This window comes from Zalophus californianus, chromosome 3 (genome assembly GCF_009762305.2).
Source record: "Zalophus californianus isolate mZalCal1 chromosome 3, mZalCal1.pri.v2, whole genome shotgun sequence".
In the NCBI taxonomy this organism is placed as follows: domain Eukaryota; kingdom Metazoa; phylum Chordata; class Mammalia; order Carnivora; family Otariidae; genus Zalophus; species Zalophus californianus.
In genome coordinates, this window is record NC_045597.1 from 143,400,817 (window position 1) to 143,421,820 (window position 21,004).

Here is a 21,004-nt window from a genome sequence, read left to right on the forward strand (position 1 = left end):
TGGGTCATATGGGAAAATTTTTATTACATACTTTATGGAATAATTTGCATTAGGTCAAATTTATATGCCCTCAGGAGTGTCTATAAAACATGATCCCTAATTTCAAGAGTAGACCTGGCAAAAACAAGAAAGAGATAAAATAATTACAAAAAAGGGTGTCCTGTGAGGAAGAACTTCATGTTAGAAACAATTCATAATTTACAAGTTGCTTCCAATCAAGATGGTGATGTGATCTTACCTTGGAGATATGTGGTCTAGAAAGAATCACTTGAATGATACCTTTAGTCAGGTGAATAAAGGCAGCTGGTACCTAATATTTTGGGGGCAGGCCACTCCTCTCCCTAACCTTAAGGAGCCACTCATTCTCTTTATGGTGACTTTAACACTATGGTAGGAACATCTATTTATTGAACATCTATTATGTCAGGTACTTTGCCAAGAGCATTATCTATATTATCACCTATTCATTCCTCCAGGCCCAGTTCACTGTTCTTTTAACACACCCATGACTTATACCCCAAGCTGAATTAATAATGCCATTACTGATTGATGATTAATAACGTTCTACTCATCCTGTTCACTCCTTTAATGCAGTACTTCTTTCCATAGCCTACATTTCTAACTGTCCCACTACCTGAGCTTGATAAGACCAGCGCCCATGTTTTATTCCGATTGCCCAGCATCTGGCAGTTCCTAAGTACCATATTCTGTTGAATGAATGTTGACTGGGACTTCATGACTTCAAACTCATTGAAGAATCATGGAATTATTGAGCAGGAGAGCCTTTGGAACCTTTGCTAGCTACAAGCTTCTTTCACATATGAGAAAAATTAAGTTAGAACAAGTAACTTGCCTGAGGTCACATAAACCTGGTGGAATGAGATTAGAATCCAGTTCCCTTGCTGAGTATAGATGCTTCCGAAACACAACTAAATATCTTTATTTCCCAATCTCCTGGCCCCACCCAAATTCTATCATCAGTTGGCCTTTGGACCTTCAGGCTATTTCTGTGACGTATATTTTCTAAAGGAACCCACTTCTATATACAGCTTTTCTTTCATAGCTCCCCATTCCAAACAAAGCCCAAATTCCAAATTAGCTGGCTTGCACTGTAGCATCACTGTAAAAGTTGGGGGGGGGGGGATCGTCTGTCTATATTTTTACTAACACGCTCTTTCCACAAGCACCCTTTGATCCACTCAAATCAAAATGTTTGTCAACACGCACACCACACAATGCGTTCTTCACCATCCCTTGAGACATGATGGTCGTTCTGACTAGAGTATCCTTCCTCCTTATCAAGCTGGTGAACTTTAATTATCTGTTTTCCCTCTGGACGGGGAGCTTCTGGCACAGAACAGAGAGAACTGGCTTTAGTCTCACACAGCATTTGAATGAGTGGATTTTGTGTCCCGCACCTAGCAGCATAGCCCTCAGTAAAGTTCACTACATGACTGTTTGGAAAATTACAGAAATGTAACTTATTCTTCAGGGTTGTAAGCAGCCCTCAACCATAACTTTTCTGTTTGGAGGAAAAATAAGTAAATATGTTGGCTCATTCAGTCTTTTTCTCCTCCTTCTTTTTCCTTTTGGTCTGCTTCATCTGTTATGGCTGCCATTCTCACTCCCTCTGTGAACTGTACATTCTCCCAGCACCCCTGCCCCTGGACACTTGTGGGAGAGGAATCTACAAATTCCTCTGGGGCTCCATCAGTGGAAGCAAGTACTCATTAGCTGGAGGAGATCTGGGCTACAAACAGGAAGTTTTTGTACTTCTGGCTACTTTGTGCCTGGGGCAAAAACTGCAGAGTCCACCTGGACACTGACTGTAAAAGAGAATGATAGAACAAAACTAACCTTCATTATCCCTATCTGAAGTTTTTTTCTGTGTGGACATTCTGACCCAGTATCACTCAGGGCTTCTTTTACCAGAACTGTTGTCTAGCATGCACATCAAAATAGCCCCGCAGGAAAGTCAGGTTTGAGCCCCCCTAACTCCCTTACTTCACTTCAAAAAATCCTGAGCAGAACATTTAAAATAATGTTTTGGATTTTTAAGTTTTTAAAGCATCTGAAGGACTGTTCCCTTTGGAAGACTGAGGGCCAAAGAAAAGCAGATATTGGTCCCCTTGGTCTCTAAATCCCTTTTTCCTCCTTCGATGCCCTAGACCTCATCTTGCCCCTTTGGCTCCAAGGGGGCAAGAGGCAGCTGTCCTCCGCGGGCGTGCCTGGCCTCGTTCACGACACCCATTAGTTTCCAGCCTTCCAGGGCAGAGGGGGACTCCCCACCACGCGTCCAGGGCCCTTCCCGGCGTAGGGGCCTCGGGGTCCACGCCGGCCCCAGCGCAGACAGAAAGGATGTGCCCAACCCTGGCGATGACCTCGGCGCGCCCGCCCTGAAAGCACCCCGGCCCCAGCCTGCGGGGCGGGTAGCCCAATGGGCAGCCTCGTTCCGGAGGCGGGCTCAGGCCGGAAGCCACCCCGCGGCACAGCGGCCCCACGAGACGGCGCCCGCGCCCCCGCCCTCTCCGGCACGGGCTCTACGGCCAAGGGCGGCAGGGGCCAGCCCGCTGGGTCCCCGCCGCGCTCTTTGTCCTGGCCGCGCGCGGGCGGACGCGTGCGCCCCCCGGGTGAAAGGAGGCGCGGAGAGAGCGCGCGGGAACGCGCAGGAAGAGCTCGCGTCCGCCGGGCGCCGGGGGCGCGCGCCCCTCCGCCAGGCAAGCAGCGAGCACGCGCGCTGCCGCCGCGCCCGCCCCTCCCCCCGCGCTCGCCTCGGAACTTGCTGACTGCGCGGCCGGGAGGAGCCGAGCCGGGCGGCGGCGGCGGGAGGCCACAGCGCGCGGGGGTCTCCCGCGTCCCCTCCGCCTCGCCGGGAGCTCGCGCCCTCGCCCAGCCGAGCTCCTACCCCCCCTTTTTTCCGAAGGCGCTGGGCGGCGCCACCCTCCGGCCGGAGCCCGGCACTGCACAACCCCCTCCGACTTTCAATGTTCCACACTCCCCGGCCAGAGCCTCCTCGGCTTCTTTTTTTCCCTCCCCCCCCTTTCCCCCCCCCCAGCTGCCTCCATTTCCTTAAGGAAGGGTTTTTTTCTCTCTCCCTCCCCCACACCGTAGCGGCGCGCGAGCGGGCCGGGCGGGCGGCCGAGGTAAGGCGGAGGGGCCGGGGGGCCGCGTGGGGGGCGGCCGGGGCGGCGGCGGCGGCGGTGGGGGAGGGGGCGGGGGCGGGCAGCTTTGTTCGCGCCGGGCGCCCGCGCCGCCGGTGTCCGCGAGCCGCGGCGGGGCCGGCCGGGCTGCTCGCATCACTTGGCGCCCGGCGCGGCGAGCGCTGCCCGCGGCCCCCGCGCGGCCCTCCCCACAAAGGGCCGCGGAGCTGCGTGGCCGCCGCCGCCGGCCGCGGCTCGCCTCCGCGGGCGCGGAAATTTGTTGCACTTCTTGGGGCTTTGTTTGTTTGTTTTGCCTCTGATTTTTTTTTTCGTTATTTTGGACAAAATGTCGGTCCGTGATGTAAAAATTGAGCGAGGAACCTTGATGGCATTGGGAGCTTTGCAGAAGGTGCAGTTTGGATTCTGCTTTTCCCAGGGTGGCAGCTCGGTCTTGGCCGGATGAATCTTCGCTGCTGGCCGTGGAAACGGCTAGAGCAGCTTGTTAGTTGATTTTTAAATTCCTAAGTGTTGTATTTAAAGGCTTACGTGCACAGAGGAGGAATCGCCACCTTAAATAAGCATATGGGCGATTAACAGGGTATGTTTTCCTCTCGGAAAGGGAATTTGGTAGCTTTGACCAATGTCAGTGTGTAAATATTTAGACGTTATTAGTGACTTTTTAACATTTTTCAGCGAGATCTGTTATTTACAGTGTGTCATATGTTATTAATGCTCGTTGCCTAAGTTCCCTGGCAAATCTGTTTCATGCCTTCTGAGAAAGTAGACAATTGATAGATTGTCCAAGGGATGGAAAAAAATGTGAGTGGGTTTTCTAACTTGAGTTCGGTAAATCCTTGAACGCTGGCGTTGTGAGACCCATCACCTCCTCTGTAACCTTGCTATGTGATAAGTGTGAACACTTTGAAGTGTTTTGCATTAAAATACGATTTTAGGTGAATATTGAGAGAAGAAAATGCCATTGGTTTATTTCTTAGACTTAACATTTCCTTTCTCCCCCTCCTTTTCTCTTTAAAAGTTTTCCAAGAAATAACTTCACCAAGATGTCCAGTGATAGGCAAAGGTCCGATGATGAGAGCCCCAGCACCAGCAGTGGTAGTTCAGATGCGGACCAGCGAGACCCAGCCGCTCCAGAGCCTGAAGAACAGGAAGAAAGAAAACCTTCTGCCACCCAGCAGAAGAAAAACACCAAACTCTCTAGCAAAACCACTGCTAAGTTATCCACTAGTGCTAAAAGGTAATGTGTAAAAGGATTAAGACATTATCAGGTTGTCTTCCAAATGGTTGGACACTTTTGTTGGTTTTACATCAGTGGCATTGGTTCAAAAATACGTACTTCGTGATCACTTTTATTTGCACTTGAATGAGTTGTCATTCTTTAGGTGGTATATAAGCCACCTCCCTGGAATTGTACTTTTAAGCGAACTTACTCTGTACTTCGGTAACTTCAGGAAGAGTGTCCTTGAGTAGAGAGCTTGGACTAACATTCTGACAGATTGTTTTAGGAGTTGGCAAGGAAAATTTGGTGAGCCCAAATTAGCTGGTACATTGAGGATGTTCCTTTTTATGAGTCATACTCTTCCTCTTTGAAATTGACACATCTAGAGATCAGCAGCGCTTCTCCATGAAACTTAATGATTAGAAATGATTATGTTTGCTAGAAAATTTGTAAATTCAAGACCTTGGCTGTATTTGAAAGAAGATTTAAAATTTTGCTCCAAATTTGCTTTCAATTTTACAAACATGACTTTAAGCCATGCATCTCAGTTACTACTTTTTTGTAGTTAACTTATGGTTATGCCTTATATTCTTGTGAATGCGAATAAAACCAAAAAGTAGCCATTTACAATTTTGGGTGGCACGTGGCTACTGAAAACTTTCATTGTGCTTGTGACTCTTCACTCTGAAACTTGTGGATATGCTTGACATGTTAATACTCAATAGCAGAAGAAACATTTTGTTGGGTATATATGAAAGGTCATTTGTTTCCTTTTGATTTATATTATCTTTGATGGTAAAAAACAAATTGATTCGGTCAAGGGGATGCCAATGGTAGTAGTAGGGGAATATCTATGAATTCTATTAATTATACATCAAATATGTCTATACCATTACCAATATTGACATTTTGTTCATTTTTATTGATCACAACTAAAGGAAAAAGAAAATATAAAAACTGTTCAAATATTGCGTTCTGTAGTGATTTAGAAGTAATTTTATTTTTCTATGGACTTTCACTTCTGTTGATAACTAAGTATTAATAATTTGAGGATATTTTATTAAATAAAAGCAGACTTTTAAATAACTTAGAGTCTTCAATTTGCTGTAGTCCTGTTGAGGAGCATGTTAAACATCTTAAGTTTTGAAAGCATTTTAAATTTGAATAAAATCAGAGAACTGCTTTTTTCCCTCTTAACTAGGCTATATATCTTATTATTTTTTTCTTCCCAAATTTATTCAATTTTAGTGCTGTACTTAAGATTAAGGAAAACAGAATTGGTTAAGTAAGAATGTCAGAGTCCTTTTAGAAGTTTCTCACTGGTAAAGCTGTTTGTAAATTTTAAACTTTTTTCTCACATAAAATATTGTCAAAAGCATTAATGTACTCAATGTAATAGCTTGTTAATTCTTACCTCTATAAAAGTGACTTGAAGTCATTGTCAAATATTCTAGTGCTTTCCCTCCTCCCTTCTTGTCTCATTTGCATATAAGCTTGAAAAGAGAATTTCTTTGGTAAAAAGTGTTTTAAAATAGATTTTACAGCCTTTATTGAGTACTAGTAGAGGACTATTTCTCAAATCAGGTGTGAATGTCATACTTATTTACAGTAGCAAGTGAGAAAAAAAGCTGCAAAGTTTCTGTTAAGGGATTTGGGTTATGCCTCTGAGAACAAAGAGGAAGCAGCCATGTTAGCATTACTGAAGGCAAAGCCAGCCTTGCATTTAACTGCATGGTGGTAGAGGGCAGTGTAATTCCCCGGTTATTCTGTAGACTACCTCAAATCCTTTTTGTCTGTTCTCATTTCACTAACAGAATTCAGAAGGAGCTAGCTGAAATAACTCTTGATCCTCCTCCTAACTGCAGGTAAGAAATAAATTTTGTTGTTTTGATTATAAAATGTGGAAAAATATCAAGAGATTAATGCATCGGCTTTGGATATGTGTGCTGTGGAAGAAGCTACATTTGCTTCTCTTCAGCTTTGCAAGTGGATTAAATAAAAATTGCCTAAGGTGAATTAAACAAGTTTGGGGGAAAATACTCTTTAGTATGTATCATACATTTTAGATTTCTGAATATACTGATTTTGTGCTCCTTACTGAGATTAGTGTGAATGGTGCTGATTTTTGTTCTGTTGTAACATTTCTGTAGAGTGTTTATTCAGAAGTACATTGCAGAAACTTCTAAAATTTTGCTAAGCTTTAAAGTTACTGCTTGTGTGCAATCTGAACTGACCTTCCAAATTTAGAAATTGCTGAATGTGGTGTTACAAAATGTAAATGCAGTAAACAAGAGTATAGTTTCTGTTTGATTTATTCAGTAATGTGCCTTAAGGACAAATTTTATGTGCTAAGCTAATGCTTTTAGTTGTTTAGAGAATGTATTGTTGGAATTATTTACATTTTAATCAAATGTCTTAATTACTTTGGAAAATTCTTAGTAATTTTGGTCCTTGAAATGTGTGTACGAAAAGGAGTAAATGAACTGGAATTTGTAGGAGGAATTCATTTCAGTGAAACTCATGTAGAATAATTTAAAATTGTTGGTTGGTGTAAGGTGCATTAAAAGTAATTGGTTGACAATTTAGTTTGTAAAACGTTTTCTCAGTTTGTCTTACTTAGTGCTCTGTTTTCAACAGTGACTATATGGCTTCTAAAATTCATCAAACTTAGGAAAAGCAGTTTTGTAGATAATTTGCATACAGATATGTGCTCAAGAGCGAGAGTGGTGGCTAGGAATAAGGCAGAGTTATGGTTTGATATGAAAATGTATTCTCGTCTTACCTGTATTTTTGGTATAAGTTGTGTTCACTTGTGACGATCAGACCTATTTCTGAAGTCTACTTGAGATATAATTGGGTTTAATTCAATTGCTTCTTGTGTGTATTAACCAGATTCTTAGATAAGGTGATCTGATCCTGATTTATGCAGTGAATTAACAGTTTTGCTCATATTTATAATCAGCTATTTCAGTTCAAAAGGCAAACATGAATGTAAACTAATTTTAAACAGGTAGTGGTATGTCAGATCTCAGATTAAGAGCTGTGCTGTCCAGTAATGAAGCCATGAGCCACCTGTGGCTATTGACCACTTTAGTTGTCCGAAATGAGATGTGCTCTAAGTATAAAATACATATTGAATTTTGGAAACAGTATGAGGGAAAGAATGTAAAATACCTTATTGATTTTTTAAAAGTATCTATTACATGTTTGAATGATAATGTTGGATATGTTGAGTTATAATGTTTTAAAAATTTATTTTTTACCATTTTAATGTGGTTATTAGAAAATTTAAAATTATGTATGTGGCTTATATTACATTTCTGTTGAACAGTGCTGCTTTAGAGAATAAATAAATAAAAGTATTGCTTCTAGCCTTCTCATTGGTGTGACAAATCTGTAGCCATTTAGTGAGGTCAAGTTAAATTTGCTCTCTGGAAGTATCACTTAACTTGCAGAGTGTCTTTTGATATTTCCCTTTATAAAAGATATAAAAATCTATCAATTCAAAACTCTTAAATGTTTTAAAATTGCATGTAAGGTCAAATATTTTTAAAGGTTTCTGTGGATTTCTTACAAGTGGCACAAACTAGTGTACGTGCATAAATCTATAGAGCCCAGTAGATGATGTGTTGAATGCCCTTGGAGCAGGAGTGTAGTGTTGCCGTTCCTGAAGACATGTTTAACCCAGGAATGGTTCTACAAGGGCACTGAGGATTCTTGTAGAGGAAGTAGAGTGTTTCTAGGAGGCAGAAAGTTTAACTTGTTTATTTTTCTGTTTATATACCATATTTCATTTCAGTTCAGTAAGTAATGCTTCACATTTAGTGATCAGTGAAATAGCGAACCTGTGGGCTTGGGAACAGTAGCATGGACTACATCATCTGTGATGATTGTAAACTATTGCAAATTACATATTTCAGGTCTCCAGTTCTTTTAATATTTGAATTTCTTTGTGGCTATGTGACTAAAGAAAAAACAAAATATCAGTCTTAACAGGGAACTGGGAGAAGTTGTTGTCTTATTAGTTTGGGGACGGTTTTCTTCATATGCCTGACATGTAAAATAGCCAGATAACTTTTGTGTCTTTTATTGTAAGTGTTAGAAATTTTTTTGGGTGGAAGATGATCTAGTTCTTGTCCTTGAGCAGGGATTTGGAATATTGAGTGTTTAGTGGAGGCATTTTAGGATTTTGACAGCTAAGGCTGAATTTGTGTTGTATTTTTACCTTCATATCAGATACAGTTGTGGTGTTCTTGTAATTTGGTGCATGGGTGAGAATTTTAGCTTTACAGTGATTGTACAGTTTAAATTTATTAATTTGTATTATACTTTAAAATGGGATTCTATATTAATAAATTCTAAAATGTGTGAATTCATATTGTTTGAAATCTGTGAAACCTAGTACTTTTTTGACTTTGATGTTTGACTTTCATGTGTAACTTATTAATCAATTCCATTATGGTTTTGAAAATAATTTTTACAAGCTTGTCAAAGTATGTGACAGATTTAATTCTTCTTCAGGGAAGAAATGTAAAGTATATCTGTGTACATTCAGGAAAAAGTTGATTGAAATACAAGAAAACTCAGCAAAACCAAAATTACTCAGATGAGACTAAGAATTTTCTTAGATCCCTTCCTCCCTTCCTGTGTTTTATTGATAAAATATCCTTTTTCTTATGTTATATATTCCTTTACTGTTATATAGCTGTGTCTAATATGTGTACACTGAGAGTGATCTTAGGATAGACTTAACTGTTGAATTAAGTGTGTGGCTTTAAACAGGTTTGAATATATTTTGATAATAATGATACTTCTTTTCCTGATAGTATGAAAGTTTGATAAAATGTTATTTCCAATGATTTGATGGCATTTCAGTTTTTAGGTATTGGGAGTTCCTTAGGCCAGAGCATTCTAAACATAGGGATATTTATGTAGTGATTTTAATTTTTATTATTTACATACTGTATTCTAAATTATGGAATAAATAGTTCATACATCAATGAGAATGAAGGGAAGTTGTGTTATGGGCATTTTCCTATCTGTTTTTGGAGAAAGTGATTGACTAGAATTGTTGAGTAATGTGCAATTAAGACATTTATGTTCCCTCTGTTTCGCAAAGGGTGCCTTTGTCCTCACAGTAACCACTTACACAAGTGGCAAACATTTAGGAAGTTGCTGGATTTTTAACTCAACCTCTAATTCTTTCCATATATGAGAAGGCACAAATACACACTCTTAAACTATTCTTCAATATGTTGAGGTTGAATCTGTGTTAAAGTTAAATTCAGGGGCATTTGTAAATAGTTTTTGGCTGTGGGAAAGGCCTTATTGGAGGGAGATGTAATAGTGTTAGGTTATTACAGTATTAATGTGTGTGCTTACAAACTTGAAAGGTACTCTAATACTGTAAATTTTGCTAACATCCTTCTTTTAAAAACAAAATTAATACGAGAAGCAATTAAGTTCTAAACCAGAAGCTGGCAACTCTTGATTTCCTCATAAGGCTCTCATTGTCTAACTGTGGGTGAACTGTACCTCCTGCGGGTTACTACCACATGCCACTATTTTCTAGGGTAGACTAGCTTTGCTGCTCATAGGGTGATCTTCAGATCAGCAGTGTCTGCATCACAGGTAAGATTGTTACATTCCTGTACTGCAGAAATACTGAATCAGAAACTGAATATCAGCAAGATTCCCAGGTGAATTTTATGTATATTAAGGTTTCAGAAACATTGGTCTGGGTTCAAATCCCTGGTCTGCCTCTTGTTAGTTATGTTATTTTAGATCAGTTAGGATATTATTTCTTTGTTTCAGTTTTCTTAAGTGTAAAATGGAGATTAAAATAATCCCCCCCAATAGGTTTATTGTGAGGATTAATTGAGTTAGTATGTTTTAAAGTTTTATCATGGTGTAAATTGGGTCAGTAAAGTGACCACAGCATAATTAAAGGGAGAGAGGCAGTTTAGATACATGCCCCCACTCTTGCTGGCATTTTCTCCAGTGGGTCAGCATCGTACTATAGGAGTAATTTTATTTTAAGCAGTTAAGTGCCTATTTATTTGAGAATACATCAAGCAAAATTTTGTGTTTGTATATATATGTGTGTTTGTATACATATATGTGTCTGTTTACATATATATATGTAAAAGGAGTTCCTTGGAACTTGAGTAAAAAAATTAATCGGGGGCATTGGGGAAAGATGAAGAAATAGTATATCCCTTTTAAAGGAATATGCATGAGGTTAATGATACTTAATAGGGAATGCTCTGACTCTCTGAAGTAAATTATAATGAAAAATTTTAAAATGAGGGTGATAGTTATGTTTTCCCTTTTAAATACTCTGTTATAAAAATTTGCGGTTTTACTGAGAATGAGATTATATCAGTATTTGGAAAACTTAGATTCTGAATTGATATAGTTTGCCAGTTATCTACACAAAGCAATTTTTTTCCTTGTCTGTGATTTTGGAAGCTTTTTGTAATAAACAAAAGGTAATCACAATAACGTGATATCTGCATAACTTAGTTGGTTGCTTATACAGCCCTTTATTTTATTTAATTTTAATTTAATTTAATTTTGGGGGGACAGAGGGAGAGAGAGAGAATCTTAATAAGCAGGCTCCACGACCAGGACAGAGCCAACTTGGGGCTCAAACTCCCAACCTTGAGATCGTGACCTGAGACGAAATCAAGAATCGGGGTGCTTAAACTACTGAGCCACCCTGATGCCCCTGGCAGTGCTTGATTTTAAAGCCTTTCACATAGATAGATTGCTTTTTTCTTTCTTACTTAACACATGTGATTGCTGTTCTTGTTGATATTAGGCAGTGTGTGCTATGTGAAGGAAGGTACCCTCTTTTGTAAAATGAAATTATCTCTTTAGTCATCTAGTCCTTTTATTTTCAACTCTTCAAAAAAAATTTTAGAACTCCTTTTTTTACAAAAATTAAATCTTAATTGGAAGCTCTCTTTCTAAAACAGATAAATATAGAACTACTCTCATTGAAGGTGTTTTTCCTACCACCCCATTGTGGTCATCTACTGATGGATAGTTCTTACTATTTTATTAATTAAATTTTGGCATCTGCACAGACTCTCAAAAATCCTGAGGATTTTTTTGGAGACTTGGGCATTACTGATAATTTTAAATGATGTTTTATGTTTCATTAAGCTAATACGAACTTCAACACAGCTGAAACACGTAATACAGTATGATGATGCTGTATACTGTAATTATTTACTTGTCTACCTTCTGCAATTGTGTTCCTTTGAAAGGAGGATGGTCTTATACATTTTTGTAACTCTTGCTTTACACCGTGTTTTGCTTGTGAAGATTTGTTAAATTAATAGATAAATTGAAGTCTGTCAAATTGACAGAAATAGAAATTCCAGGCAAAACTGACTTTGGATTGGAGAAGATCTATTAAAAATCCCATATAGGGGCACCTGGGTGGGAGGCTCAGTCGGTTAAGCATCTGCCTTCAGCTCGGGTCATGATCATCCCACGTTCCTGGGATCGAGCCCCACTTCCCCCTACCTTGGGCTCCCTCCTCAGCGGGCAGCCTGCTTCTCCCTCTCCCTCTGAGATCTCTCTCTCTGTCTCTCAAATAAATAAACAAAATCTTTTTAAAAAAATCCTGTATATTCTTTACTTTTTTTTCATAGTTACGATTTTTAGTATGATTATTCAAAGGCATTTAGCTCCTGTTTCTATTATAAAAGGAAATTGATAATTACAATAAGCCTAATTATTTGCCTCATATGTGCCAGCACAGCAGGAGGACCCAGTGCTGTTGTGACTAAAAACTTTTTCCAAAAGAATGACATGGTTGAAAACAATATTTTTCCCCCCAAAAGGTCACGTTTTTTTAGGGACCTATTATGTTCAAAGCAGATAATATAGTTAGAAAGTAGGTGAAAACTGTGCGTTTACTACCAGTTGTTTTGTCAGCTTTCTATAGTTAACCAATTGGTACCTTACTCCCTCCTTGAAAAGAGTTGCTGTAACGACAGATGGATAGATATGTTTAGTTACAAGAAAATCAACAAATCTTTCTTGCTTTGAGTGCAGGGGCATTCAGATTGAGAATGGCGAGCTTGATCTGCCATTCTTATCTTCCCTATGAAGTAGAGATTAAAAACATGATAAAACCACTTGTAGATTTAGGGAAATACAAATGATTTTTTTCTTCCTATACTGCTTTTGACAGGGAAGTATATTTGGCATTTTATTAGAATCTAGAAGAAAAGTCTCGTTAAACTTTTATTCTTTCTCTTTTTTTAAAAAAAAGATTTTATTTATTTATTCATGAGAGACAGAGGGAGAGAGAGAGAGAGAAGCAGAGGGAGAAGCAGGCTCCCAAGGAGCAGGGAGCCTGATGTGGGACTCGATCCCAGGATCGAGTGATTTCCCCGGGATCACGACCTGAGCCGAAGGCAGATGCTTAACCATCTGAGCCACCCAGGCGCCCTCTTTCTCTTGCCTCTAGATCAGTGGTTCTCAACTGGGGGTGATTTTTGCCTCCCTACTCTTTCCTACCAGTTCCACCCCCCTCAAAAAAAAGCCTAAGGAACAGTTGTCAATGCCTGGAGACTTTTTTGTTTTCTCAACTGGGGGGAAGGGGGGTTGCTACTGATACTTAGTGAGTAGAGGTCAGGGATGCTGCTAAATGCCCTGCAGTGTGTAGGACAACCCCTCTACTACAAAGAATCATCTGGACTAAAATGTCAGTAGTGCTCAGGTTGAGAAATCCTGCTGTAGATATTTATTCTGACACCTTGCTGCCTGAATTGTTGCATAGTTTTCTTTTTACCATTTTCCTGTCTTATTAGTGATGACTGCTTAGTATATTCTCGTACACCTTCCTCAGAGCTGATGGCTCTACCTCCCACTACTCCCATGCTATGGTTTACGTTTCTTGTATATCTTTTGACATGTGTGTATGTTGTTTTTTATGTGAAACCACAGGAATGGCTGCCTTGAATACCTGTTAAATTATGGTCTGTTGAGGCCAGAAATGCTTTCGGCAGTATTTTCATTTCTTTTCTGTCTTCTACCAGTTAATTATACCCCTGCATGATCTAGCTTTAGGCTGTTGTATCTGTGTTCCACAAGAAATACTGAGGTACGATGCATCAAGGAGAAATACCATTGGAAAATCATCAAAATTCAGCTGTACATTGAATTACAAACAGGTTAGAAAGCCGTGCTCTTGATTTGGTTTTTAGTCATCATTAAGATAGTACAGATCTGGATTAATCACTTTTGTTAGTTCTAAGTCCACAATCTTTTATTTCCAACCCTTGGGGCCAGATGTGTTTCAGAGTACAGAAAATTTTAGATTTTAGAAAGGGCATATGATGTGTTTGCTATATTATTTTATGTAACAACCCCAGTGGGATCTTCAAACACATAATATTTCTACACCAAAAATGTATAAATATTTATACTAAATGGATAGAGGCTACGAGTAGTTTCAGGTTAGTTCATGTTTGGTATTGCTGCCAAATTATTTTTCTCCAAACTTATTTTAAAAACCTTTGATTTTTTAGAGCTTTTGGGGTTTCAGAATTGTGGATAAGCAGTTGTGATCCTGTTCTGCCTGTGTTACAATGACAATTGACTGCAGCCACTTCATGAAAGAGTGTTTTGAAGTTGGTCTGCTTTCCTTTCTTTTACCTGTTTTCTAATAAAAGTTTTCAGTTTCTCGCTTTTTATATTTGTTTTTTTTTTTTAAGATTTTATTTATTTAATTGACAGAGAGAGAGGGAACACAAACAGGGCGAGTGGGAGAGGGAGAAGCAGGCTTCCCGCCGAGCAGGGAGCCCGATGCGGGGCTCGATCCCAGGACCCTGGGATCATGACCTGAGCCGAAGGCAGTCGCTTAACCAACTGAGCCACCCAGGCGCCCCTCTCGCTTTTTATATTTGGATAACTGCTTTTGTTGTTGTTATATGACTTGTATGTCTGATTAGAAAAATACTTAAGACTCTTGGGGCGCCTGGGTGGCTCAGATGGTTAAGCGTCTGCCTTCGGCTCAGGTCATGATCCCAGGGTCCTGGGATCGAGTCCCGCATCGGGCTCCCTGCTCCTTGGGAGCCTGCTTCTCCCTCTGCTTCTCTCTCTCTCTCTCTCCCCCTCTCTCTCTCCGTCTCTCATGAATAAATAAATAAAATCTTAAAAAAAAAAAAAGAAAAATACTTAAGACTCTTGATTTTAGAAATCTTTATGCTTAAGGTGAAACTATGTAAGTATCAGTTTCTTTTTAAGTTGTGTATATTGGATTACTTTTCCACTTGGTTACTAAGTATTGTCTTTTAATCATTCCATTTTTTCTGAATATACAGAATTAACCGAAAGCAAGACATCCTTTAATAGTTAAACATAGGATTTGCCATTTTTATGTATGCGTTTTGTCCTGCAGTATTTGAGTATAATTGGGCAGTAAAAGGTTACATTAAATCTTACTGTGTTGAGTTAACAAACCAACCTAGAAGGCTCATAACCGTAAACATACAAAGGTTTATTTTTCTTGCTCATATGAAGTCCACTGTAGGTCCAGGAGCTCTCCTGGGTAGCTCTTTCACGTGTGGACTCAGATCTATGCTTCTTACATCTTGTAACTCTGCCATTTGAAACATGGGTCCAAGCAAGAGAGTTACAGGGTCATGTGCCAGCTTTTAAGTGCTTTGGTCTGGAAGTAAGACCTGAATTAATAACATGGCCTCAACTAACTGCAAGGTGGCTGGAAAATGTGGGGGAGCATATGGATATTCAGTGCGAAATCAGTTTTTCTGCCACCAAAGATATATACTTCCATGAATAGGTGACTTTTACTTCAAAAGAGGAAATAATTGAGCGTCCAGCCTGACAGCTGTATTGGATTCCATAGTATAGTACATATTAATACACTAACGTGTTTAATTCCCCAAGGAACCCTCTAAAGAATCATTCTTGTTAAGATTTCAAAACTGAATCTTAGAGTCGTTGAGAAAATTGCCAAATGTATATGCACATATGTAGTGCATATACATAACAGTTGCGGGGCAAAACTCTAGGTTTACTTTTTGACATAAAAGTAAGCACTTCTGCTTTTGTACAGTGCTGCTTGAGAGACCTGGTAAAAACATTCACAGTTGATTATGGGTCTGTAGGTGCATGCTTAGTGTAAGTATATCTCCCATTTGTTTGTTTATAGTTTCTCAAAGGATCCAAAAATACTTTGTTGTAGGGTTTTAGGACCTGGCATGTAAGGTCCATATGGTGAGTTGGGGAAAGAAAAGAGTTCCTTTCTTTGGCTTGGGGGGGGGGGGGGTACTAGGCTTTCTTACCTTTTTTTTTTTTTTTTTTGAATTTAATGATTATTTTTTATTATCATTTAAGCTTTTGGTTTGTTTTTTTTTTTTTTTTTTTTCAGGGAACGTTACCCAGTTGTCCGCTCTCTTGCTTTATTCTCTTCCCCTGTAAGAAAGAAGGTCAGGGACTGAGTATGATCACAACAGAAAAGGCAAATCTTTGTTCTCTGCCTTGTAGTTCTTTGTGTGTGGCTTTCCTGTGGGCAGAGGAATATCTTTAAATCTACCTCTGCTTTTTTCTCTGGGGTATTGTGAAGCAGTCCATGTTTATGAATTGCTTTGAAGTTGGAAAAAATCCCTCTGCAGATAAGAATTCCTAGCTTTATGGAGAAAAGCCCCAATCACATAGGATTTTAGGAGAATTTGAATGCTGATTTCTCAGCAGCATGTGCACTTAACTATTTTTTGATACTGGCACTAGATCTCAATTTTTAACAAATTTGGCTTCATGTTAGAGTCCTCTTAATTTTGTCTTGTTTTTTATAGTTTCATAGTTCATTTAATCACTGTTTTTCCTAAATTTGTGAATTTATAGAGATAGTAGTATGGGGATTTGCTTTTTTCTTATGAGTCTCTTTGGGAAAGGAGCTGGTCCACTTAGCAAAACAGACCTACTAATGTTCTCAGAGTGACCTGCTTGGTTTGTAGAGTTTGTTTTAGATTAATGACACTAATGAGTTTTACGAATCAGTCTGTGCCTTGCATTTTGTCTAAAGGCAGTCTTAAAGTTAGAGTCTAAAGCTTTGACATTTTTCTCTTTGTTCACATTTCATTGGTTTTATAAGGGTGTGTAGATAAACAGCATAAGCTTATTTATAGCACCTGTTTTGGATGTGATGGTCAGTAGGAAGCGATTAACCTCAAGAATAACAGCAATAGGGCCAAATTTCTAGGATCATTACATTTAAAAAAAATTTCAGTCCCTTCTTGGTCCTGAGCGTATGTTATAATTAATTTAATGGTTATTTGCAGCAAACAAAACTGAAAGGAATTGCATTATTTCCCTCTTCATTCATTGTCTGTAGTTCAGTCTCCCTGTTTTGGAGGGATTTGAACCAGTTATGCCTTTCCAAAGTTTCTTTGCTGCTTCACTGTCCCAGAGCAAATACACTTTGTCATTCTGTTTAACTTCTGGCTTGTCTGGGGAAAAATAAAGACATCTCTTGTCTGAAATTGCTTTTGGGAGTATAGCTCCACATGTTTTGGTCTGAATGAAAAGCCTAGGGAAACATGAATTTTGTTACCTTTTTATTTTATTTTCCTTTACTTATAAATCATCATGATGATCCCCCCTTTACATCCACGCCTCTCACTTTTTATAAACAACATTCATTCCCTTTCTGAGGGTGGTTATTTGTAGTTCGTTTTGCCATTTACAATCTTACAGGTCCTTTACAAATGGATCATTTTTTCACATTAAATTTTAGTAGGTCAAGAATCCATTTATTCAAGGTCCCCAAGAGAATCGATCTCAGAAGATTGTGGCTACATATTTTTTATGGCTTCCTATTGCTTTCCTTAGTCTTCTCAATTTAAACAGTAGCAACAACAAAATATAGAGGGCACCATAAGGCCTTGGCTTTATGGTTTTATTTTTGTTTCACACTTGTTTCTAAGGATATTGGTAATATTTGTTGGATTTGCAATATATACGCTTGTGGTAAATTTACCTGCTATCACAATGAGAAAAAATCTGGCATTTGATGGGTTTGAACACAAGTTTAGATGCATGTGTTCCATGTGGAATTCAAAGGCAGTTTTAACTAGTATACCTTTAGATTTTCTTTATTTTATTTACACCAGTGTCTGTTTAAAATTTTAAAAGATGTTTCTGTTATATCTTCCCAGGTGCTTAATATCCCCATATCCATTAGAGGACTGTGCCAAGCATTCATTTTGTTTTTTTTTTTAAACCCTAAAATAAACATGTTGCAAATGATTGCTTTCCCCTCCTGCTGAGGTTTCTTAGTTTTTTTAAATTAACTTTTTATTATGGACAATTTGAAACATACATGAAAGTAAACAGACTATTATGAAGAATCCCCATGTAGCCTTCACCCAGTTTCAATAGTTACCAACCCTTGACCAGTCTTGTTTCATCTGTAATTCCATCCATTTCACCCTCCCGTTATTACACTGAAGCAAATCTCAGACATCATTTCATCTGCATTTTTAACAGATATTTTGCTGTGTATTTTCAAAAAATAGGAACTCCTTTTAACTTAACTACAATGTCATTAACACACCTACATATTTTAAATCTAAGTTCCTTAATTGTTCAAATTTACAAATGTCTCAGACAGCTGTCCTCCCAACCCCCACTCCCCAAACTTATCTGAATCAGTATCCAAAAAAGTAGACGCACTGAGATTGGTTGGTATGTCTTTTATATCTCTTCTAATCTGTAAATTCTCTCTCTCTCTTCTTTTTCTTTTCCCATTTTTGCAATTTAATGAAAGAACTGGGTGGTGTTTCTGAGAGTTTGGATTTTGCTTATTGCATTCCTTTAATATCTTTCTTCGTGTTCATTGTTTCCTTTAAATTTGGAAGTTAGATCAAGAGGCTTGATCAGATTCAGGTTTGATTTATTTTCTTTCTTTCTTTCGACACAACGGCCTATAGGTAGTGTGCTTTTCTTTCAGTAGACTTGTAAGATCTGATTCTCTTTTTGTGATATTAGTAACCATTGGAATACATCTCTAAAGAGAAACTTACCCCATCTTCCATTTGTTTACCCAGTTGGGTAAGTTACCTAGTGAAGGCAGAGTAAGTGTTTAATTCTTTTTCCTGTTTACCAGTTTTATTTTTAGTGCTTTTTCAAAATAATAGTTGGTTTCCTAGTATCCTTTTTAGAATCATTGTGAACTCATATCTGTTGTGTTTTAGTCCATTGCAGTACTTCTGTATATTGCCATTATAATCCTTATAGACCTTCTTAATTTTAAATAAACTTCAGCTTAAATTGCTTTATCTTAGGGAACTTTAGATGTATAAAAATTGCATGGACATATTTTGGGGTAAAAAATAATGCAAATGCAAATACATACATTCAACTTAACCATTGCCCTACATATTATTTCAAAAAACTGAGTACTTATTTAAGTATTGTTTTAAACATGTGACATTCTCCTAGCCACCTCATCATTTGTCAAGGGATAATTAGTAAGTCAGCATCAGGATGACTGAAATACCTTTATTGGAACTACAGGTCTGTTTTTAAGTTCTGAATTAAAATCAAGGTGGAATGCAAAGACCTTTATCAGAATCAAAATAATTTATCATAAGAAATGAATTTAAAAATCAACCCTGTTGTAAGTATACAATATCAGCAGACTTCCTTATCTACTTACAGTGTTTCTCATTAGGGCCTCCCTTCGCATTTTGGGCTAGATTGTGCTTTTTCTTGGAAGACATTGAGCATCCTTGGATTCTGCTGCCTAAATGCTAACAGGGCCTGTCCCAGTATTATGGGCACCAGAAACCACTTTCTCCTCCTATTTCCAAATGTCTTAAGGAAGGAAAAGGGGTTAATCACTTCCAGTTACAAATTACTGGTCTAGATTCCACATTGTAATGATAGCAAATCATAATGTAATAAAAAATGTATAGCATTGCTTCAAATAATGTATAATGATTTTTAGTAAATGTCTAGTGTAAAATCTGTCATAACCAAATGTGTGATTTTACTGCCTATATAATTATCTTCCATGCAAAAAAAATAGATATTTTCTTCCTCTAGCATTTTAGTTTTTACACCTCCCCCAAATTTTGAACTATCATACTAAATTTGAACTTTGTGCATGAGCTTGACATGTATATACACACTTGCAAATATGTATCTTTGAATATTCTTTTGATTTTTTTTATTTTTTAGTGAATTTTATCTTATTTAGAGGGAAACCTGTGTATCTAGTGGGATTTTTATGCTGGCCCATTGCCTCAAACTGAATTGTTTCATTTTTTTAAATTTCTAATCTCTATTAACCTTTCCTGTTTTTCAGAGATTATTTAAAAGCTCTTTCAGTTCTGTCATCTTTTCTCTCATTATCTCTTCTCTGGCTTCTCATTTATCTTTACTAAGCAATATATACAGTTACTTCTCCACTTTTCTGTGTTGTATGTATTTCTTTCATCTTTTTGTAATCTGGCTTTTTGTCTTCTATTTTATTTAAAAAATGTCATTTGGTAATCTTAGCTGTCAGTGTTTTCTTCCTATAACTTATTTGTAATTTTTTTTTAGGTGCTCACCTTGTTATGTCTCCTTACTTTTCAACTTCTTTTCTGTTGTTCATGAAATGTTTCTTTTTTCTCCTAATTACTCTTCTTTAGTATTTAGTATTTCTTCCTATATGTCATACCTGTTTTTTCTTCACCCATGTATCTTTTTTGTTTTAAGATTTATTTATTTGAGAGAGAGAGAGCACGGGCGGAGGGGAGGGGCAGAGGAGGGAGAAGCAGGCTCCCCACTGAGCAGCAAGCTGTACGCAGGACTCAGTCCTGGGACTTCAGGATCATGACCTGAGCCCAAGGCAGACGCTTAACCGACTGAGCCACCCAGGCGCCCCATGTGTGTATCTTTTCTCTCTTCTTATCTCCCCTAGGCACTCAATGCCACACTGTGTCAGAGGGGCCTTTGATTACAAAATTTTCTCAGAAATCTCAGTGATTGTAGGGTACCTGGGCGGCTCAGTAGGTTAAGCATTGGACTTTTGGTTTCAACTTAGGTCATGATCCTCAGGGTTCTCAGATCGAACCCCCCGTGGGTTTCCACACTCGGGGGAGTTTACTTTAGATTCTCTCTCCTCCCTCTGCCCCTCCCCACCCCCTGCTTGCATGTTTGCATGCTCATTCTCTCTCTCTCTCTCAAATAAATAAATAAATAAAATCTTAGCAATCTCGGTGATCAAACTTTTCTACATTTGGCTTCTGACTTTTTTTTTTTTTTTTTACCTGTTAATATATAAAAGCCCCGTGCTCTAGTGAAAATGGGTTTGTTTCCCACCTTCTGGGCATAACATGGGTTTTCTAGGCTCTGCATCTTTGTTTACCTCCTCTCATTGCCCAGATTGGCTTTCATCTAAGCAGTAGTGATCTTTTATTTATTTTTTTAAAAAGATTTTATTTATTTATTTATTTGACAGAGAGAGACCCAGCGAGAGAAGGAACACAAGCAGGGGGAGTGGGAGAGGGAGAAGCAGGCTTCCCGCGGAGCAGGGAGCCCAACACGGGGCTCGACCCCAGGACCCTGGGATCATGAGCTGAGCCAAAGGCAG

General features: G+C 38.7%; 1 protein-coding gene across 5 annotated transcripts in view; it reads left to right on the forward strand.

Annotated features, from left to right (window-relative positions):
- Positions 1–2,535: 2,535 nt before the first annotated feature.
- Positions 2,536–21,004, forward strand: part of UBE2E3 (ubiquitin conjugating enzyme E2 E3) — an 85,970-nt gene continuing 67,501 nt past the window's right edge. Inside the window, exons 1-3 of one of the 5 annotated variants that reach the window (XM_027591006.2) lie at positions 2,536–2,717; positions 4,177–4,395; positions 6,192–6,242. In XM_027591006.2, the coding sequence (XP_027446807.1) occupies positions 4,202–4,395; positions 6,192–6,242 (245 nt within the window). In that variant the 5' untranslated portion in view covers positions 2,536–2,717; positions 4,177–4,201. Of the gene's footprint in view, positions 2,718–2,770; positions 3,144–3,309; positions 3,739–4,176; positions 4,396–6,191; positions 6,243–21,004 lie in introns of those variants that run through there. The other 4 variants (XM_027591003.2, XM_027591007.2, XM_027591004.2 and 1 more) reach the window with 4 other exon arrangements.